The sequence below is a fragment of the Cottoperca gobio genome, chromosome 22 (assembly GCF_900634415.1).
Source record: "Cottoperca gobio chromosome 22, fCotGob3.1, whole genome shotgun sequence".
Taxonomy (NCBI): Eukaryota; Metazoa; Chordata; class Actinopteri; order Perciformes; family Bovichtidae; genus Cottoperca; species Cottoperca gobio.
In genome coordinates this window covers 13,648,424-13,672,133 of record NC_041376.1, presented here as the reverse complement: position 1 = coordinate 13,672,133, position 23,710 = coordinate 13,648,424, and the positions used below count along the sequence as shown (strand labels likewise).

The 23,710-nt window shown below is 40.8% G+C and overlaps 1 protein-coding gene across 1 annotated transcript; it reads left to right on the top strand.

The window, feature by feature from the left end:
* The first annotated feature begins 266 nt into the window (after window positions 1–266).
* Window positions 267–23,288, top strand: LOC115027393 (filamin-A-interacting protein 1-like). The gene is made up of 6 exons (XM_029460702.1): window positions 267–458; window positions 10,904–11,198; window positions 12,165–12,329; window positions 12,554–12,732; window positions 18,671–21,428; window positions 22,652–23,288. Exons 2-6 carry the CDS (start codon window positions 10,911–10,913, stop codon window positions 22,856–22,858), a joined length of 3,597 nt encoding a protein of 1,198 aa, XP_029316562.1. The 5' UTR covers window positions 267–458; window positions 10,904–10,910; the 3' UTR covers window positions 22,859–23,288.
* The last annotated feature ends 422 nt before the right edge of the window (window positions 23,289–23,710 follow it).

Below are 23,710 nucleotides of genomic sequence, written 5' to 3'. Positions count from 1 at the left end.
TTTTATTCTCACACACTCTTCAACTGACTTCTCGAAAGGATAGGAGGGAGAGAAAATGAGAGGTGTGTTTTAGACCGCTATGCAGAGCAGATCTGGATAGTGGGAGTGAAAGAGAGAGGGAGGGTGAGAGAGAGGGAGAGGGAAGTTACAGTTATTGCTCTCTACTATTCCCTCTCAGACCCGAAGAACCGAAAGGAGAGAGAAAGAGAGAGAGAGAGAGAGAGAGAGAGAGAGAGAGAGAGAGAGAGAGAGAGAGAGAGAGAGAGAGAGAGAGAGAGAGAGAGCAGAGTTTGTGATGGCTCTTGGCACAACTCAGTAGCCAGAACAAGCGGACACCACAAGTGGACCACACGAGCCAGAGGATATTAGTGGATACTTTACTGCTTCAGTCCCTTTTCTCTAGGATTACCCTTGGTGTGACTACTCACTGCTAAAACCTGGGGACAACACAACAGCAGGTAAGTCTTTTAAGTTTCTCCTAATGAAGAGTTTCTCTTGTTCTCCCTGCCCCTTGTGTGGGAAAAAAGCCAAGGTCAGCCATGTGCTTCTGGCAAAGTAGAGCTTATCAGTAGTTCTGCTTTCAGACTGATATACAGGAAAATCTCAGATACAGGTGCTGCTGCTTAGCTGACATCAATATATGAAGCTAATAAAGAGCGTTGACTGATAGAAATCCTCTTGGATTCACTTGAGCTGTGGTTAGAGCTGCTTTGCATTGTATGAATGAAACAACTCTTCCCTGAAGCACGTACTTAATTCAGCTCATTTTTTATACTTTCAACTAATATGGATATTGCCATGTTGCATTAATTACTCGACCATGAGAAGACAAGGGACTACTCTTGGTGCAGTGAATGGCAATAAAGATTTGGCATTGTGACAACGCACACAGAAGAGAGAGTCATGAATCAAACGTTTCTCAATGAACTACTTCGTATATTGCTTTATGAATGAGACCATTTAGTGTGAAGGCTTTTGTGCTTAGCACGTGGGAAGAGAAGCCCACAACTTCACCAGACAACAGGGGATGATATTGAGATATTGAGAATGTGGGAGAAAGAGAAGTAATCTATCTCATTGTCTGTAAAGCTTTTCACTCAACTTCTCCCACAGCCGCCAACCCCAACACCTCACTATTGCACCGACTGTACACACTACCAAATATAACACACAAAGTCCAAACACCCCCACCACTGCTTAACATTGCGAAGCATCCGAGGCCTTCACGAGCTGCAACAGGATGACATCTTTCATCCTGAATATTTATGGATCATAATGACGCCAAAACGAATTCCATTTCATCCGCATGAAGTCATCGGCCTTTCGGAAGAGACACATGGCTCCTGCTAGACCCATGTCCATTTGTCAAGGAACACATCACCTTGCGTCAGTAAACAAAAAGAAAATATGAAATGTATCTCAGCAAGGGAATCTAACGCAGGTGTGGGTAACGCTGCTGTCAAAAGATCCTTTCTGTCAGTGTCCAGGGGCTCTATGCAACCTCACCCTTCCTCTCCACCCCACTGCCTCCCACCCTCTCCAGCTGATGTGGCCTCTGTGCACTCAGTGATATCACCACTGACACCAGACAAAGAGAACTAGTGGCCAGATATTACTCATTAACATTTTTGCACTCGTTCCAGCTTCATCTAAGCTCATCCTCTCTAGCTCGGCACAATTCCGTGGAGCTCAATCAGCCAAATGGCCTCTTGCGAAAGACAGATTTGTGAATGTTGACTGGGCACTTATCAGTCCCAGCTTGTAAATGAATCAGTCTTACTGTAAATCAATAATAGTGGTCCCTGTTTGAACTGAAACCAAGCTGGCCGAGGTTGGGTGTTTGCCAAAGCAGCATTGATTCGAGATGCACTAAATGTGTCACAAGCTTACCTCATGACATTACTATTTAGCTCTATGTCACTTGAGTGATATAAAGAACTTGAGTGACAGGTTGTTATGGACATACTGAGTTTAACTGTGAGGTGTAGTGTTAGCTTGTGCATGAGATTGTGAGAAGGAAGGCCTTTTTATGTTGTCGTAACATTTAGCAGATCGAGTGTTCAACTGACAGAGTAGCTCGCTGGAAATGGACGGTCAGCATAATGTATTTTAAGTGTGTTTTATTCCATCATCTTTTTTTTTCTGAAGGCTGTACAATAATTAGCAAACACCAATGGGTGAGCATACAAACATAACAGTACCCTGAGTATCATCATATCCTACGTCCCTTCCCTCCACCCACATACTCCCAATTATACAAAAAGTAAGAAGACAAAACAAAAAACAAAAACAAAGATATATCTATATACTTATAATATTTATGCATTTTCCATTCCTTTTTATTTATTCATAAAGTAAACTAAAGTAGTGTAAAATTCAAACCTCTGAAGTTGTACTGTGTGTGTGTGTGTGTGTGTGTGTGCGTGTGTGTGTGTGTGTGTGTGTGTGTGTGTGTGTGTGTGTGTGTGTTAAAAATAATATTGACCGATGTGCTTAAATATAATGAGATTATGCTATTAATGTTCTTGGTTACTATTGCCTACCAACTTTACTAAATTACAACCTAATATAATGTTGTGTTTCTGTATGTGGCATGTGCAGCATGTTCTCAAACAATTGCTTGCCACTTGACTCACGGAAACTGCTTCATGCTAAAGGATATTCAAAATATTTTGAATGGCAAACATTGAGTTGTAAATACATATTAAAATAATGAAATAAAATAATAATAAGTAAGAGTTGCCAGATCAACATGCATTGAAGAAGAAGACTTGTCCCTTTAAATGTTTCAAATGCATTTTTTTCTTTATGCTTTGACACCTTTATTGTTTTCTGCACATTATCAACTCAGTGACCCCATTCCTTCCTTGCTGTGCATGTGTGTTGTCTGTGTGTGCTTATAAGCAAAATGGTTTGAAGAAATGTCTATGTGCATGAACATAAACACAATATAGTGTGAGGTGGAGCTCCTTGCTGCCAGTAGTCTGTGTCTTCCCCATGACGTCTGGTGGGCCTCAACAACAGCTGTCACTAACACATGCACAGCTCCAATCGTATAAGGGCCTCTGGTCTTGAATTCCAAAAATGCAGTTTAGACACATTTGGATATTTCGCAGAACAGTGGTACCTATAACTCATGTTGCCTTGGTTTAAAAATAAATCCCAAAACGCCATAGCAACCCAAGATCTTCTTAAGATCATTTGATATGTAGCGTGAAAGAGGGCAAAGTATACTTGCAGATCGGTTGTTAATTAGTTCTTGACATGTAGTAATATTAGAACTAGTGAGGTCATTTATAAAGTTCACATACAGTAGGAATATCCCAGGTGTTGAAAATGTTTCAGGATCATCTCAGCTAACTATTCTTTCTTTCAGTGCATAAATCATGCATGGACCTGTTGAATTTTACTCAGCAGGAAAATAATGAACTTTGGTTTGACGGGAAAGACATTCAAAACTTCACAGAATAGAAAGATACTCCCACCCTCTCTCCTAATCTCATGCTTTTACATCTCTCATCCATGTTTTTTGAGGGTAAGTGACACGATAATGACTCTTTCAGTGAACTGGTGTGTGATGATGACAGCCACCCAAAGAACTCATCTATCCAGGGAAAACAAATGTGAATATGTCCTGAAACACTGAGATAAGGATGACTGGTCTTTGTGGTTGATTGTCCCTGAGCAGTAAAGAACAAATATCACACTGTAATTTCAAACATCTGTTAGTGAGACAGAGTTCATCAGCCCAATGCCACTTTATTCTCTAGTTTTTTTTTGTCTTACCTGCAACAATGCTTTTCATTATTTGTATGATAGCTGGGTATTTTTTTCTCTATGAAAAAAGTAAACAACAGACAATAGAGCAGAGTCACAATAGCAACACGAAACAATACAAATGCTCAAATACGACACTTAGATGGGTAGTGGTGGGAGAGATTTGGAATGGTGTGGTTAGCCAAGGTTTACATCATCATTCCATGCACTCCAGAGTGTGACGTGTTTACTAGCTGACTTGAACAGCTTACTTTAGGGATTAATCTTCTGGCCTCAAGGGTTCACCACAAGCTACCAAACACACAACTTTACAAAGTTCTTAAGGTTGAGCAAGCATTTGCCCTCTTAGACATCAGCAGCAGACATTACTGTTGCACTGGAGATGTATGTACCTGACAAGGGCTTCCTTTTTTCGTTGTTTTGGTCTCCCCCATCTCTTGAGTCTTTAGCCTGAGTATATACCTGGGTCTTTAGCTGTAAAATGTTGTATTTCTTCACCAGCTGGTTGCTAACTTTGTCTATCATGTGGTGCTGGTTTTGGTTTGCAGTTGGCTTTACAGGGTTTGTTTGATAACAAGACGAAGAGTCTACATCCATGCTAGCAGCTCGCTGCGGCCGTAATTAGCCACAATACTGCTTTAAAGTGAAATGCTAACGCTGGCTAATGCTAAACTCTTCATCCTCTTTTTGTAAAGAAATTCATGGAAATCCAACCACTGTTTTTTTTTGTATGCTTTTTGCCTCTATCCAGCCACTAAGAACATGGGACTGTGGAGTTCCCATAGTCTTTTAATGTACAGTCTATGGGCATGCCATGTCAGTGACATTAAGTGACATGAGCATCATGAGTATGTGACAATTACACTTCTAAAAATTCAGTGCTGTAAAGCTGTCAATGTAGCTGCTGTGCTGCTTTAAATATATGAACTGCAAATGCCTCTAATATAGGCGTGTCATCAGCATAACTTTGAGCAATATTTCTAAAACTTGCTCAGTAATCACTATATTACTATAGTATTGCTAGTATACTAAAGAAGTTAAATAAAAACAAAGAGGCTGTCCAATCAAGACAATGCAGTTAATTGATGAAAACCTTATCAATGGCATGCCAAAAGGCCCAATATTTCTTTCTTCTATACAAGGACTCTAACAACTGATTAGTTGTGGGACCACTAGCCAAGACAGGAAAGTCTGTAGAATTCTGATCTAGGCATTTAGACGAGACCTCAAGACACATGGCCGACCCCATGACATTGTACCATATCTGAGCCTGCTTCATCCATATGTTGTCTTGCTGTTTCTATTCATAGAACAGCCAGAACTTGAACTCATCCTTGATCTACATGCCATGAAGCTGATACCCACTCATGCCATTGGTCTAGAAGAATCTGGTGCTTGATAAGTCGGTTTCTGTTTACAGACACTTTCAATAGACTGAATAAATGCTGTTGCTATGAACATTAACTTAACTCTATTTTTCCACATCATGTATATTAAACTAATTATGACAGATGGAGGTGAGTCATGTATTCCAGCAGCTGCATCTATCCATATGTTTATGTTATAGAGAACAGTGGGGTTGGCATGTTGTGTCAAAGTCTACCATACGCATCAATATTTAACAAACTGCCCACAGCTCAACTCATAAATATGTCATATTTTAATATCCAATTCAGGAATGACCTGTGCTGAGTAGCAGTAAGCCCTTAATGTAATAAATTAGATGTAGAGAAGAATTCCTCTCAGTTTGCACATCAGTGAAACCTTAACTGTTGAAGTTACAGTAGGCTCCAGTGAGAGGATCAGGTTAATGTGACTTCAGGAGAACACTACAAGATGAAACCCGCCACCTATGCTGACATTTTGCTCCAGTATGTCATGCTAAGAGTTATTGTAGCTATGAGAGGTATTAATAGAAGCCATCACTACACTAAGACAAATGGTGTAAATGCTTGAGCTTTGTTCAATTTAGTATATTGGAAAAGTCTTCTGAAAAGTAGAATCTTAAGGGAATGTGAACATGTCTCAGACAATGGTGCTATCTAGACAGAAAACGTTTGTCATCCTTCTCTGCCTATGAGTCTTCATTTTCCTAGAACATGGCTGTTATGTCAAATCTGACCCCAGAGGTCACTGGCTGTCTAGGCTGGAAGCACTGTCCATCAAAATCTGCAGGACAGACTGCAGCTTTGTACCCTTGCAGGGAACTAGGCACTCACAAAACTTTCAATATCAGATGGATTGAGTTGTAGCTTTGAATCTCATCCACAGCTACAGTTTTGATTGAAATTTCTATATCTTGGCGGGCCGGTGTGTTTTTCTTGTCAGGACGGAAGAGCTTCTCGAGTGTGCTGCATTTTATCAGTGTCCTCTGACAAAACAAGTTGCCAAACGCTCTCATGCAAAGAACATTTCCCACTCCTTATTTAGTCACATTGGGTTTGTGGTGTGAACGTAACAAACTCAATCAAGTCCTTTTTCCTATAACATGTGGTGGCAATATTTGCAGCTGCTGTCCTCATCCCTCATCCGTGGCAAATTAATTTGGCTACAAGTCAGACTTTTATCACCTCTCCCCTTCCTCACATTTGCTCTCTATGTGAATATCAGAGATGATCAACACTTTTTCCTAATTTCAGATAAAGTGTGTACATTGTTCCAGCTCTGTTACTGGAACATGTACCCAGCTTTTGTTCCATTGAAGTATCACAAAAGCTACTTAAGTAAAACTAACAATTATTTATCCGTTAATCTTTTTTTGATTAATCAATTGTGTCAAAAAGTTATCTTTACAGTAGATGCCCATGACCAGTTATAAAAACATCCAATAATAAAACACAAAAAAGCTGAAACCAGTGAATATTTGTAATGTTTTTGCTTTAGTTAAACAACTGAAACATTTAATTGATGTCAAAAGTGTTGCTGATTGATCTTCTATTTATTGACCAATCAACTGATAGCTTCCCAAATGTAGTGGCTATTAAAGTGCATTGTGTCTAGTTTTTGAGTAAATGGAATTTCAGACCAAAGATAAAAGTCATACAGTGAATGTCAGTGGTATTCACTAACTTGCTGACCACTGACAACATTATATAGCTTATTTTCCCACTTTGGAATGGAGGCATGTGGTCCGTTTGGCCCTATAAATACTCATATATGTGACAGCTGGACTTGCCCAAACCATGGGATAGATTTGGGATCCCACTTTAAATTTAGGCTCAGGCCTTGACTGGGGCCTCGCTGAGTATTAGGCCACCCTTTCATATTAGAAGGCACTATGGAATTGGATGCCAGGCAATCAGTAACATTGTGCCGATGGTTTAGATGCCATGAATGTGAGTGAGCATTGTGGCAGGTTGGCGCAGACCTCAGAGTAAAGTCTTATTGTCTGCCAGCTCTCCTTTATTTTCCATAAAGACAACTGGGAATGTTGCATGTCAGACTGGAATGCAGGCCACGTGCCTTTGGAATCCCCATTTGTTGCTCTGCAGAATTCTCCACAATCAAGAGTGCAGTGACCGGTCAAGGTGGATCAAACTGCGAATATATCGTACGAATGACAAAGACTTGTCATCAATATGCTTTAAAGACAAATAGATAATTGTGTCAATTTAATTAAACTTAAAGCTGCTATAATCAATACTTTATATTATCAAATGATAAAATGATGTTGCTCATAGTAACAAACCCACAGAGAACTAGAGACCATCCTGCGATGTGATCACAATCACAAAGCAGGCCAGAGGTGTAAAGTGTGTGTGTGTGTGTGTGTGTGTGTGTGTGTGTGTGTGTGTGTGTGTGTGTGTGTGTGTGTGTGTGTGTGTGTGTGTGTGTGTGTGTGTGTGTCCAAATCTGTCCAAAGACATTCACGCACACAGACACGCACACAGACACGCACTCCTTGCTCGGACCACGCCAATCTTCAAACATGATCTTCATTTAAATCTCAACCACACATCTGTAAAGTTTTGTGACTGCATCTTGTGTATTCCGAGCCTATTGCAATCACACACACACACACACACACACACACACACACACACACACACACACATATATCCGTATGACAAAAACGTATGCCGGCGCATATGAAAATGTTAATGTATTGATAACGAGTGGATACCCTATTCCTACCCTATGTTAAGATGATGCCTGACGACAGAATAATTTATTAAACGTGTTTCTACAGTACAGCTAGCGTTCAGCATGTTAGTCGTTCTCCAGCATCAGCATGACGTGAACCAGATGGCACTTTTCCAGCTCTGTTGTCCAGACGCTCTGATACGTTTTAAATAAGTAAGTGATACGATATCAATGTTTGACATACGTATAATAATTTGTTATGTATACGTCAGCTACAACACCACTGTGGAAAAGTTGGACGTATTTGGACAAATTTTGAGCTACTTTTCATATACGCCGGCATGTTTCTGCCATACAGATATGTGTGACAGGGCCTTAAGGAATGTAGATGCCAAGTTTATTTTATTGTATTGAATTGCTATTTAATAATAACTGTGTACCCTCATTACGCTCTCAGCTATAACACACACACACACACACACACACACACACACACACACACACACACACACACACACACACACACACTCACTCTTCTGCTTGCTCTGTTGAACTGGAGTGGCACCATAATTTAAGCCAAGTGGGTACAGTAGGTTCTCTATCGTTCATGGCGTCAGCCCATAAATATAAATAAACATTTGAGTGCCTAGCTCAGTGTCAACCATTTTGTCGCCGGTATTTCTGCCCGAGTAATTTACAGTACTGCACATGTTTCTATGTTTCTATGTTTCATCACACTCACGCCCAATGGTGCTTTAATGCCCTCATCACTGGGCTTTTCTCTGGTCATGACTCCCTGGCACTGCTTTAATGGTGGGATGAACACTGTAAGCATGTGCTGTAGACTCAATTTGACTCAATGATAGTGATCCCACAGCTGAAACTAATAGTTATGAACAGAAAAGAAGGCACAGATTAATCTCCAGTTAAGAACCAGCTCTTATTGGAGCCAATGTGCACTCTCTGAACTTCCAGAACTAAGATAAGGAATGTTCTTAACGTGTTGGTTTGAACTGAGAGATGCATTCCCTGTTATCTTGCACGCCTACCTCTCATGTGCTTGGGTCTTTCCTGGAAACAGAAAAGATTAGTTTCAAGCATCATTAGAATTCACTGCAGTCTTAACATCGCTGACCATTACAGAAGAAGATAAACATTTTTTTTGATGTGAAGCGAAACCTGATAGAATCGCTTTCAAACCTTTTGACATTGCATATTGAAAGTCTAATATCTCTTGAATGAATTAGTGCACGTTCACTTTTATCACCTTGTTTTAGTCTAGTTAGACTGATTTAAATGGTCATTGAGTGTGTATATTTATTGTACGATATTGTGCATACACAGTTGTTGTGTTTTGTGTCTGCTATTGCATGCATCCAATCCGGTGTTTAAGAGAGAATTCATGAGATTGTCTCCATGCATGATTCAGAGGTCAGGGTGCGATGACATCACCAGAGTTCGGTGGTGGGGATTTTGAGGGCCGGGGGCGTTTACTGTTAGTAATTAAAAAGCTGTTGATGTCATATCTGAAATCAGAATGCACTTGCTCAATGTCTAAAGGCTGTTTTTTTTTTTTAAAAGAGCTTAGATACACACATGTATGCACACAAAAGAATAAACTTAAACACATTTACGAGGCAAATGCACCTCTATCCCTTTGACCAACAGTGCGTCTATCAACATTAATTACAATGATTCCCAAGCAGGGGTACGTGTTCAGCTAATTTGAAAAAATATTTAAAACATTTATCCATACGTTAAGTTAAGAAGGAAAAACAACAAAATAGGATAAGCGTGTGATGCTGAGCACAATAACCAGGAGGCTATGACAAGCTAGCTAAATGTTATGGATTAACATAATAGTTGAAATTGGTGAAAGTAAATTATTTAGTTTGTTTAAAAAGTTAGCTAAAAGTATTGGACAAACGACAAGAAAGCTTGACCAAAGCAAATTTATGAAAACATACTGTAACAATATCCACTGTTGTAATAGTATTAAATGATATCCACTTAAAAGTCATTTCATATGAACACATTTATTACACTAGAGTTACCTCGTAGAGCGCAGATCTCCACCAGGGCCAAATGCCCTATCTCACAATGTTAACAAAAGTTAAAAACAATGTCTGTATCTGCCCCGTGGTTCTGTTTCGTTTCTAAATGTAATGGGTTCTTTCCTGGTCGATGCTACAACCTCCCACCAAGTTACATGAAGACCGGACCAGTATTTTTTGACAGTTTTTCCGAAATCCTGCTGACAAACAGACAAGGAAACAAACCGAACTGAAAACATAACCTCCTTGGTGGAGGTAATAAGAACTTGACAGGGCTGTGGGGGTACTTCAGACAAAAAAGGTTGTGAACCACTGAAGCGCACTGTATGAGTGAAAAATACATATATGCCGACTCCTGAATGTTATTCTACTAGCTCCGTGAATGTTTAAGTAATCAAGCACGCTACAGGCCACCTGAACATGTCTTGTGTCGTTATAAATGATTAATGCAGTAAAATTACATTTAGAGTCTGTCATCAGGAGATTTATTATCAGGATCTGGATAAAATGTTTGACTCAGACTTCTAATGTCAGCAGATAAGGTTAAGGCACCCAGGAGTGCCACAAATGTTCTCCCAACCATCAACACTCAACATGAGATGCACAAGAGAACACACACACACACACACACACACACACACACACACACACGCACACACACACACACACACACACACACACACACGCACACACACACACACACACACACACACACACACACACACACACACACACACACACATTCTGCTGGGTAATTGTGTATATTTATTCCAGATTACGAATGTTACATCCGTCCTCGAGTTTTAATCCTGTGAATGTGCACAGTATGTTTGTATTTGTCAGTTGAAACTAAAATGGGATAACAAAACATTATTGGTATGAAAGGTAAAGTAACAAAACATATGACAAATTGTGTCCAAAAACAACAACACAAGAATGGTACTATTTGCTCTAAAAATTAAATTGTGTTACTTCTGTTCCTTGTGCAGCTAGAAGATGAGGTCCAAAAGTGGCGGGGTGGAGAGCCCGGCCAATGGGGTGCTTGGGGTTCCACAGGGTGACCATGACACCAGCCAAGAACAGGAAGTGGGTCTGCCCGTGAAGAGCCTGAAGGCCAAAGTTCAGCAGAAGGAGGGTGAGGATCATTTGGAGGTCGAGGTGATCTCTGACAAAGAGAAGCTACTGTTTGATTCCCCTGAGACGGGAGAGAAAAGAGGAGACGTCATGGATCTGTCCAAAGAGGGTCTGCTGAAACTGCTGGGGATCATGGAAGGAGAAGTTCAGGTGGGTTGTTCTCTTTGACAGAGAAAACATACCTGTGAAAGGCATTGCAGATGAACACAAGGTCAGTTTTGTATGGAAAGCGCACATGCTTTCATTGGATTGAGTGTGACTGCAATTTTATGCACAATAGCTCTATCTTGTGGTTGAAAATGGCAGTTTAACATGGCAGAAATAAATGTGCCATAAGTTATTATTTTGGATAAATCTGGAATCCACGACACAAATGCTGCCAATTGTCCAAACTAATTTTAAGTTATCTTTAAAAAGTACAAGTGGTAATTTTAACATTTAATAGCTAAACTGCAGAAATATTGCAGATATCTGTAATTCAATTCTTCTTAGTAAAACTATTCCAGATATCCACAACGTCATTCTTCATATAGGAAAATCTAGACAGGATATAGTCATAATGCAAACTATGGATTTCTGTTATGACATTTGTACATTTTGGATATCTGGAATTCCAATTATGAATAGTAACAATTGGATTGTAGGTATCTGAAATGGCAAAACATTATATTGCAGATATCCCAAATGTTCATTATAGATATCAAAAATGCAATTGTGGATATCTGAAATTGAAAGGCCAAAACACATGAATGGCAAAAGTGACAGCTTTGTTCCTAGGAAGAATGATGTTGTGGATATCTGAAATTTTCTTTTTGACTAGGAAGAATTGAATGACAGATATCGACAATATATATCCAGTTTAGCTAGTAAATGTGAAAGTGGCTTGCCATACACTACAGGGGTGTGAAAAACTGTATCCAGAGACATTTCAACAAAATGGCACATTCACAACACGTTTGAGGTTTAACGCATCATTTCCCTACATTTGCATGTCTGGTGCAAAGAAATCCTTGTCTCTCCAAACAGGTGTCCAAATGGAGTGAACACACACTCCTCCTCCTCAGGTCATAATATGTTGTATCATTTGTATATCTTTATATGTCTATGTGATTTCAGGCCAGAGAAGATGTTATCTGCATACTAAAGTCCAAACAGACTGTCCCAGAGGGCCTTGAATCACGTTATGGATCTGCGGCCCCTGGTTCGGCCCTCCAGGCCCTGCAGAGGGACGGCTCCATCACTGGCACCGAGCACAACGTCTACCAAAAGCCTATGGTTGAGGTCAGTTAACAACTGTCAGTCACAGCAGTTACATGTTGAAAATCAGCTCTATAAACATTTCAGGGCTCAGTTTAGTGGTACATTCCTGAACACCTCGCAAGAGGTTACGATAGTGGTTACAAAAGTGGCAAGTTAGAGAAAATAAAGTTCAGTTTTTATGTGTCCTTGGTCCTTGCACGTGTTTCTCTGTTTGGCTGTGATTGTGTGTCTTTGCTCTCTCTCAGCTGGAGCGTCTGCAGGAGAAGCACAAGGAGACATACCGGAGGATGCTGGGTCAGTTGCTGCTAGCTGAAAAGTCCCACCGCCGCACCGTCCACGAGCTGGACTCAGAGAAACGCAAACACTCAGACTACATGAACAAGAGTGACGACTTCACCAACCTTCTGGAGCAGGAGAGAGAAAGGTGAGGAGGAGGAGCGGAATGAGGGAGCTAGGCCATGAAATTGTCACACCATTAACACATCAAATGTAATTCCTAAAATGTACCAACTTACTCATCAACGACATTTCTGTGGACATATAAAGTAATATCTAATTACTTAGATGTTCAATACATAAAATTACAAAAAAATAACAGTTTGTGTAATACTGACATACATTTTCATCACAAATTGTAAGGAAAGGAAAGATGATAACGCTTATTTTATATACAGTATAAGTGGTACTGTAGGGCAATATTTGATATACTAAAACAAACAGTGGATGGAGTAATGGTGAAATGGTTGAAAGCAGTGTGGGAAGAGAAGAGTGGCGAGAGAGAGAGAGAGAGAGAGAGAGAGAGAACACAATTAGAGAGCCGTCATGGCTTATAAACCCAGTGTGGAGCATATAAAATTCAAGTGGTGAGAGAATCCAGAGAGGAAGAGCGGGGGAAGGAATGCCTCAAGATTGTAGAGTGTGTGAAAGATGGCCTCATCAACCAAGTGAATACTAGAGAGGGAAGAGGGTGGAGCTGGTTACTAAAGTGATAACCTTGCATACCTTTGTTTGACAGGGAGAGGTACAGAGTGTGTGGAAAGGAGGGGGGAGGCGGGGAGGAGGGGGGAGGCAGGGGGGAGGCGGGGAGGAGGTCACACTCTTTGCTGTGGGAAAGCGGGAGGTCAGGGGTAGAGAGGGGAGGAGACGAGGCCACTGGGTTGAGGGACAGGAGGAAAAACAAGTGAAGAAATAAAAGGGCTCTGACAGGGGAGAATCTCCCATGACATTATCTGTGAAATGAAGTCATCGCCGAGGTTACGACCTGGCTTGTTGGTCAAGAGGAGACAAGGGATGAGAGGGTTGAGTGGGAGAGAGAAGGGGGACGTACACACTCTCCAACATCAGAGAGGGGATGGTTGCATCACATGTGTGTGGAGGGCCCCACAGAGATCGAACACGCCTGGTTGTGTAGATGTGCACTGAATAGCTATGAGAGAGGAGGCCCTACTAATTATAATATTTACAGATGAAGTTCCCATAACACATGCCTGTCCATTCTCGCACAATAACCCTGAGAGATGGGGATGCATTAAAGCAACATAATGTAGGATTCAGTAATTTTGTGATTTAGAGACCAATTCCCTTATACACACCGCTGTCGTAAATATAGATAGCTGTAAGATTGACCGTGCATTTTCTATAATTACATTACCTATGAATGATCAAAAACTTTGTTGAGTTGATAACTTTGCTAACACAACCAAAAAGGCAAGTGCAAAAACACAAGACATAGCAAACCAGCTAATATTACCAGCCCTGCTCTGGTTCTGGCATCGCTTCCTGCCAGCTGTCCCCAAAGACCCAGGCCTGAACAACCTCCTCCTTCCAGTGGTCCAAAGCTCCTGTGCTAGCTGTGCAAACACCAACACTCCCCCGCTGCTACGAGCTCCCAGTCCTGGCAGCACGGCTAATTGAGCTAACAGCTGACAGCAGCTACCGTTATTAACAGCAGTTAGCAGTAAAAAAAAAAGAAGAAGAAAAAAAGAAGCTACTTCTTACTTCTTTTTAATACACTAGCTCAACATTTACTAAAATAAATTCTAAGTTGAAGGGGGGTATTCACAACAGGGTACCTCTGTAAATCAGTAGATGTAGAGCAGTCGGAGGACATCAGAAGGAAAACAAGAAAACATTTTCTCCATAAAATATGATCCAGTTTCACCAAAATCCACTTAGTGGCGTTCAGGGTGCAAAGTGGGACGGAAAGAGGCGCCATTCTCCCTATTACAAGTTAGAGTAGCATCATAATGATTTTGAAGCTGGTATTTTAAAGTAAAATTGTTACATAATGTTGCTTTAATTGTATAGGCTACAGAGTAAGAGAGAGCATCTATAATGTACTGTATAAAGTCAGTCATCTGTAGAGCAGACTAGAGAACACTTATGTATGCTGCATTTCATGAACTGTCGAAACTTCAAACAGTGGAGGTACTGACTACCTTTCCTCCTTGAGCTTTTACTACAGGACACAGGAAACAGACCATGGAGGCTAAATCACAGTCCTGACATCAGAGCTTCCATCACACATCGAGGAGAGGGCTTAGAAATGAGCCGTAGACGTTTAGCTTGGAGCTACCCCTTTGGCTGGTTTCATGAGACAAGGGGAAGGGTGTAGTTATTATTCAAAAAATATCAATGAAGAATTTGTTCTTGATTGTAAATCAGTGTGCACACATGCTGAAATTAAATTATCCAGAGTGAAGTTGGTGTTTTATGATTCCAACCAAATTGATTAAGGAGGCTCAATAGGCTCAATACATACCATAGTATGTATTGAGCCTATTGAGCCTCCTTAATCCTTAGTCTGTTGACCGACATTAGACTGAACTTGACTCCAACACATATCTAACCTGAAGCTAAATAAATGCATGAATGAGTACAGACGTAGAGCAGAGATAGAAATCACGAGATGAAAGTCGTGTTTTTGGTTTTCACTTTGATGTACAGGCAAATGTGTGCATTCAACCATCCTAACAAAAGTAGTTGTGACAGTACAGGTTTGCATTTAATGTAGTGAATAGAATAGTCAACAGCCTTTCAAGCAGCTCTGCTAACATGCTCACAATGACAATGCTAATACACTGATGCTAAGCAAGTATGTCTTTACAAAGTTTCATGGCACTCCAGCTGCCTTCAATCTGGACTAAAGTAGTGGACCACTTGACAGACTGACATTGCCATATAGAGCAAAGCTGCTACCATGGCTGATTAAAAAAAACATTGAATATAACATGATCAAAACTTTTAAACATTGGGAATAGTAAGTCGATGCTTCAGTTGAAGCATATGGCACAAATCACAAGTGAACTACCTCTTAACTTTCACTTGATCCTTGGTTTGCATGCAATGACCTCCTTCTTATGCCAGGTAGTTTCCAGCGTGTTCCTTGGCACATGCACAAGTCGGCCTCTCTCACCTCACAGAGCGAGTGTAGGGGTTGAGCTCTAATGGGTCTGGATCTGTCAGCACCTGCAGAGCCCAGATTCTTCTATTTGTTGCTGTAGAAGAACACAAAACTGACATAGGATTCATGGATTAGCTGATGCCAATACACAAAACACAGACAAGCAAATACTGTGTAATAACAGATTTGAAAACGCACAAAAACATTAGTTCCTTTGCACGAACATATCAGCGCCAACGCCTACACAGAAGCATGCACATATCTGCACATGTCTGGTATCTGCTTTGACATTCACTCTGTCAGGCGAGTTGGAAGCGTGTCATCATCTTGTCTTTATCAATGTGATCTCCTCCCGCCATCTGGGTGACAGTGAAGAGAGAAAAGTCAAAGGTCTTGTGCCAAACACCTGCAGGAATGCAGAGGATGGGCACAGGAGGAGTAGTTTCTGACTGGTAGCCATCAGCCATTAACACCCTCTCAGACAACACAGCAATTTACATGTCAAGAAGTAAAAATATTTAAGTGGCATGCCGGTATGCGCAAATAATTAACAGAAGAAACGCTCACATGTGAAGTCACGCACAAAAAATGAAAATGCGGACCTGAAATTGAAAACTAAAATTGTTGTTTTGTTGTCATTTTTAAGCCTTCAGCCTAGAGACAAAATCTTCACAATATTCCGCCATCTGTCAGCAGATAGTGTACATACATGTGTTGACGTATTGTGGTTGTCTTTAAGTAGTTAGATGTCCACTTTGCTTCTGATTTTGCTCTTTTAACACCACATCAGTCTTGTGTACTGTACTTTACCACAGGCGCTCTTGCTTAATGCTTAATGCTGCTCTTTGTCTGTCAAGAGAGGTCATTAGTGTACACAGTGTTATGACAGCTTTTTGGCAGTTCATATCTGCTTCAATCCTCGGCCTCCTGACTTAGAGGGGCTGCAGTGCCTCTGAGCAAATTCCACAGGAAACATGGCATATTGAAAATAATCTTCTCTCGTGGATGTTGGCTTATGGATTGCACCTGTGTATTTGCTTAAGACATGTGTTTTTATTTCTTGCATGCACATGTTAGTTGCCTAAGAAGTTAACAACCCTCATTCAAACAACTTTCTTAAACCTACAAGGCACTTGGAGGACTTTATATACTGTACACAGCCAATTCAGCCATAGTTATTTCTTCCTTAGAAACAGAGCCACTGACAACTGGAGCCAAATACCACTTCATATAACATCATGACTTTTACATTTGCATGACAGTCATTTTAGAGTGCCAATTTCTACGGTATCAGTGACATCTGACTGTTTGAGTATGGATTTTAAGAGCTGCATTCTGAGATCTGGATGGCTCATTTTTACAGTAGCTAGACCCACTGATCCAATTTGGCAATGAAGAATTAGGATTAATTAAGATGAACTGTATCTATACATGCAAAGCACTTCATAAACCTATTGTCATGGTTGCATATCCTGCCAGATCTTCTTCACCTCAAGGGAGACATTCAACTCAACCATATCTGCTTTCCTCATCACATGTAGACTTTGCAAGGAACCCAGTTTAAATCAAGTTTCCACTCAAGTGGAACTACAGCAGACGTTCTCTCCTGTCTCCTAACCCTAATCACCAAACCTGCACAAAACCTGATGTCTGAGAAAAATGTTAACATTTCTTCATTCTTTGTAATACCTTACAAAAACGGTCTATAATTGTTTTGCCTCAAACATGTTTAATGAAAGTATGGAAATTGGGGGGAGTTTTTTGCAGAACACTCCTCTTGTGGCAAGGGTCCCACCCCCTTCACAGTGTCCAAAGCAGAACAGCACACACACTCTCATACACACATCACTGCCTTATATGGATGAGGTGACATCATTCACTAGAGGTCCGGTGCTGCTCCACTGTATTCATTCACCTTTCATTGTCTTGATAACATGCCTGGAATGTGACGGTGGAGGATCTGTGGAAAAGGAAGCTCCTGCAACTTCTTATGTGTTCTCAGTGGATTTTGTATAATGGCAAAACTGTTTATGTGCTGATTGTAGAGCATCCATAGTGGGTAAGTTTTAAATTAAGTGTCTGAGGTGTTATGACTACGTCCACAAAATGTATATTGAGCATTTAGAAGTTGTTTAAGATGTAGATGCACAATCTTCCTTGTTGTGCTGGTGCCTACATTAATGTGGTTACTTTTGCAATGCAAAAATGTTCAGGCTGAATATTGTATGTCCCTGGGAGTGTAAAAGGAGAAGATGCAGCTTTGCATTTAATCTGCTTTGCATGAATTTTGGAGCCAGAGATGAAAATGGGCATGAGCAGCATAGCAAGAAGTTTAGAGGAAATAAGACCACTTGGAGAGGGGGTGTAAGTTAAACTTTCACTAGCAGTTTGTGTTCTTAGTTTCTATCTCAACAACAGGAATGGAAATAGCAGGAGTATTTGGGCATTGTAATGTTCATCTTTTCCAGTTTTCCTTCTTGATTCTATTTCTTGTTCTGCATAGTAGCATAGCATGTATTATCTGTAATATACTGTGTATAATGATCAGTTCTATCAAATTCAGTTTTTGTCTAAGATAGAAACAAATTACTTCAAGTGTTGGACTCAGTTTAAGCAACCAAATATAAAATGTTGTGTGGTAAAATTACTGGATTTCTGTGAGTGATAGTTTAAATAAGTTTAATGTGAAAATTGTATCTTGGGGTTTTGTATTTTGAGATCATAATGTCCATAAAGACAGAACACTTTGACACTCTAACCAGTCTTATGAAATGTCTGCAAAGAATCAGGATTATCATTCACTATCATTGAAACATAACAGGGATAAAACATTTCATCCTGGGTACAAGTTATTCATATTTCCATGACAAGATGGCAAACACAGAAACAATTACTGGATTTAAAATGTATAAAACACCACACTAATGCCATGTCTTTGTTTTTTCTCTTAACGTTTTAGACTGAAGAGGTTGCTTGAGAACGAGAGGGCCTACCAGGTAAGAAAGGAGAAGGAGCACTCTAAACGCCTGGCAAAGGTGCGAGATGAGCTGGTCAAGCTCAAGTCCTTTGCCCTGATGTTGGTCAATGAGCGGCAGCAGCACCTGGAGCAAATTGACCAACAGAGCCAGCGGACCGAGGAACACAGCCAGCAGCTCCAGCAGTGGGAGCAGTCACTGAGTGAAGCCCAGGAGGATAGCCACAGAGTGCTGAGCCTGGAGTCTGAGCTTAAAGAGAAATCTGCCAAGCTCACCCAACAACACGAGGAGATGAGTGCCAAGCTGGCCAGTCAGGAGATCCACAACCATCAACTTAATGCCAAACTTTTAGGGCTTACGCATAAAGTGGAGGAGCTAGAGGAGAGCAACAGGGCATTGCGGAAATCTGAGGAGGAGCTTCAGGAGCTGAGAGAGAAGATCGGCAAAGGGGAGTGTGGCAACTCCAACTTGATAACTGAGTTGGAGAACTTGCGAAAACGGGTGCGAGAGATGGAAGGAAAGGATGAAGAGATTAACAAAACTGAAAATCAGTGTAAAGAGCTCAGAAAGAGGCTACAAGAGGAGGATAGTAAGAGCAAAGACCTCAGGCTGGAAGTGGAGAAGCTCCAGAAAAGGATGGTGGAGATAGAGAAATTTGAGGATGCCTTCAGCATTAACAAGGCTGAGTGTGCACAGTTAAACTCTGCTTTAGAGACAGAGAAGGGCCTTGCCAAAGAGCTCTCAGATGAAGTTGTAGCTCTCAGGATCCGTATGAAAGAGATTGAGTCTTCTGAACTGAAGTTAGAAAAGTCTGAGCTGAGCCTTAAGGATGACTTGAATAAGCTGAAATCATTGACTGTTGCTTTGATGGAAGAACGAAAGAACCTGATGGAAAGGATGAAGTCAGACGAGAAGAAAAAGGACGACTTGAGTAAGATGGTCAACATTGAGCAGTGCAAAGTTATGGAGGTGACTGAGAAATTGATAGAGGAAAGCAAAAAGCTCTTGAAGTTTAAATCAGAGATGGAAACCAAAGTAGAGATTCTAACCATAGAAAAGGGGGAGGTTAGCACTAAGCTAGCCTATGAAATCGATAAAACTAAGGATCTTAGTTCCAAGGTCAGTCAAATGAAAAAGGGGTTGGATGGGTTTGAGCAAGCAGAAAAGCTATCATTGAAGAATTCAGTTAAATGTGAACTGGGAAGAATGCCTGACTCAGTCAAAGGTGAAGACAACAAAGTTAAGGAGCTGACATTTGAAATTGAACGCCTGAAAAATCGTCTCAAACAACTTGAAGTAGTTGAGGGAGATTTGATCAAGACAGAGGATCAGTACGACATGTTGGAGAAAAGGTTCATGACTGAACAAGACAAAGCCAACATTCTTTCCCAACAGGTGGAGGAAATGAGGGGTCAGATAGCACGAAACAAAGCAATTGAGAAAGGAGAGGAGGAAAGCCAGGAAGTAGACCTCCGACAACGATGCAAGCGAGAGGAGGTCAAAACCAGGGAACTGCAGGCGGACGTCGTAGCCCTCAAGGAGAAGATCCATGAACTGATGCATAAGGAAGACCAACTTTCTCAGCTCCAAGTTGATTACTCTGTCCTGCAGCAGAGGTTCTTGGAAGAGGAGGAGAGAGCCAAGAACATGGGGACTGAAGTTTTCCATCTGACCAAAGAATTGGAGACAGCAAAGCGTCATAGTCGAGCACTAAGGCCCAGTTTGAACGGGAGGAGAATGGTTGACGTTGCTGTGACATCCACTGGAGTACAGACAGAGGCATCGTCAGCTGGGCCAGCCGAGGAGGATACCCCAGCTGTTTTTATCAGGAAGTCTGTTCAAGAAGAGAATCATATCATGAACAACTTCAGACAAAAGTGCCTGAAGAAGCCAACAGAAAAGAGTGGTGTTGAGCGTTGCCCTTCATCCAGCAGTGACCTGAGTGTGAAAAAATCCTGGATTCCCTGGATGAGGAAAAAGGAACACACTCCTCAAGAGTCAAACTTGGGGAAGCATCTCCACCTCAATGGAGATCATTTGCATTCTGAACTGAAGCAAGGGCAGCCTTTACATATCCGTGTAACACCAGACCATCAAAACAACATGGCCACTCTTGAGATCCGCAGCCCCACTGCTGAGGACGCTTTCTCCAGCTCAGCCCCACTCAGCCCCAACCCATCTCAACCTAAATCCAGAATCACAATCATTCCCACCTACTCTGCTCCAACCCATAAGAGAAAGTCCATAACAGGGCCTGAAAGAGCCAAGTCTCCAGTTACCATCACAACAATATCTAGAGCCAAGTCTCCAGAAAGCAGCCGAGTCCCCTCCTCTGCTTCAGGAAGGCCCTTGTCTCCTGTCTCTATTATGACAGTGAGCACTGCTATAGTGCCTGAAGCATCTGCCTCTCCAGAACCCCAGGAGATGACCATGGGCCGAGCTGTGTTCAAGGTTACCCCCGAGAAGCAGATGGTCCCAATGGCTATCAGGAAGGGCCACACCAACACTAGCATCATCACCACCACTGACGACAACAAGATACATATTCATCTAGGCAACAGCATGACCTCAAAGATGGTAGTCAGGCCAGAGAGCAAGGAGATGACTTTATCAACTGGAACAGTTTTACGCTCCCCTCGTCAAATCACCACCACCACTACCAGGAGCACACAGAGCAAAGTGATGAGCACTATCACAATTTCCCCGGTTTCATCCACCACGTCTAGACCCACACAAAGCATGGTAAGTTTCGCTTAAATGTTCCCTTCATCCAAATTATGGAATAACATGTTTTCCTGTAAATAACTTGAATTGCTTTGTCCATTCTTTGAGATCCTTGCCCAACAACAATTTATTCTGGATAATCCACATATATTACTACTAACAGTTGATTGGAATTACTTGCTACCAAAGAAATCGGTAAAAAGTAGTTTGGGTAAGAAATAGAACAGATGAAAATACCATTCACTTTAATTGCAGTGACTCGGAAGTACATCTGAACATGATCTCTTATTTTTTTGGTCCTTACAAAAACCAAAGTATAAAAATGACAATTAGGTGTTTAACGGTCGGGTATGAACCAGGCTACAACTCCCCTGTAAAATGTGAAATAGTCGTTTTTTCCGTTTGTTGTACAGATTAAACAGAAAAGATATGTTGATATGTTATATTTAGCCTTAGCGGTGACGGTAGGGTTGTGGTACCCTTTGGACAGAGCCAGGCTAGCTGTTCCAACCTGGTTCTAGGTTAAGCTAAACTAACCTGTTGCTGGCTGGAGGTTTATATTTAACGTACAGATATATAAGATGTATTGATTTTCTCATCTAACGCTCAGACAGAAATTGAATACATTTATTTTCAAAATTAGTTATTAAACTATTTCTTTAATATGCAACAAGTCTTGATTTTGGATCTATATTACAAATGTAATGTTTTGTAGGGTGAATCTGTTCACTAACTGCTTCATCTCTAGAAATGGGAGATGAAGTAACACTGTTGGTATTTCAGTGGACCTTATCATATGCTCTTTGTGGATCAGATAGCGTGACAGAAATGGCCCTATGGGCAGGCCTCAGAACAGCAGAACTAATGATGTGGCATCTTGCCACTCTGCTACAGTCATGCTGTAATTTATAGTTGTTACACAGTGTTTACATTCACAAACAGCCGGGCTCAGTGCCCTGTGGTGGGACAATAAACTGCCTTGCACCAGTAACAACACACTGAAACCTTTGCCTCACCCACTGGGAGTACATGAAAATGAATAAATATTAACATTTTATATTCTCACCTTTCTTATAGCACATGTGATCAGTTACCCTGTTTAGAAATTCAGAATGAATTTTTCCTATAATGGGGTTTGCCTATTTTCCAGTATTTACTCTTTATGTTACCCTCAAGTGCTCCCCTGTCTTTATTCTTGTCTGAGAAACTGTACTCTCTCTCCCTATTGTTCTCCCTAACAGACTGGGCATGATGCCCAGTCATCTCGCACTGGGCTGACCCGCATCCCAATGTCCAAGAGCCTGAAGACGGGGAAGGCTGTGCTGGGATCCCTGGGGATCTCGGGTGGAGTGAAGCTGGAGTCACGAGCTGAGAGTCAGTCTATGAGGATAGAAGTTAAAAAATCCCCTGTGAATAGTAATAGTTTACAAAATGGAGGAAAAGCCTGATTGACATAATAGTACCAACAAAATACTCAAACATATCTATGGTGCTTTAGAGAGATTAAAACAATACCCACAGAAAACGCTCTGATGTCCCTATACAACTCAGCTAGACATTACAAGGCACAGAGGCTTTTTGTAATTAAATAAGCCATTTTTGTAAAGTCTTTTGTACTTGTCTGTCTCATCTCCATTTCTGCATTGAAGCATATTGTCTGCATTTACAGTGTGTATTGTGATGGACATTTAGGTTACATATTGTATCAGACCATGCTGCTACTAACTGCTTCTTGCTTTGAGTGGTTGTCTCACATATAAAGAGTTTGTTGATAATATTTTATAAGGACACATAAGTCAAAATACTTGTTTTCATGTAAATTATGTTTATTTTTTTCTGTATAGGATTTGTACTAAAAGTATTTTAAATAAATTTGTTTTCAAAGGCTAGTGTGGCATGCCTATTTATGTAGGCAAATAAGAAACACAAATATGCAGCAAAGACAGAGAGTGAATTGTGTTCAACTTTGCAAACAAGCCAAATCACAACATCACACAGTCAGTACTTTTCAAAGGGCCTACACCCAGGTGCTACACTGGACAATGTAGTCATGGACTAGGGAACTGTTAAATGTGAGCCCCAGGTTCTTCAACGCGTTATTTTAAATGTATTAAAGCATGAGCTCAATGTATTAATTTCATGATCTTTACCAAATGTCAATACGATTTCTGACAAAGTGAAACTGTTATGCTTTTATATGGAAGCAAAACAAGTCCACAATAAAAACAAAATATATATCAGTCACTGTAACAGACAATATAAAACAATTTTCATCATTATATTAATAATTAAGGCATCTC

What these genes read in the sequence shown, in the direction of transcription:
- LOC115027393 (XM_029460702.1), top strand. Translation starts at nt 10,911, where the DNA reads ATGAGGTCCAAAAGTGGCGGGGTGGAGAGCCCGGCCAATGGGGTGCTT. An exon ending in ACCAAAAGCCTATGGTTGAG is followed by an intron (nt 12,330 to 12,553) that starts GTCAGTTAACAA and finishes GCTCTCTCTCAG; the next exon opens with CTGGAGCGTCTGCAGGAGAA. An exon ending in CTAGACCCACACAAAGCATG is followed by an intron (nt 21,429 to 22,651) that starts GTAAGTTTCGCT and finishes TCTCCCTAACAG; the next exon opens with ACTGGGCATGATGCCCAGTC.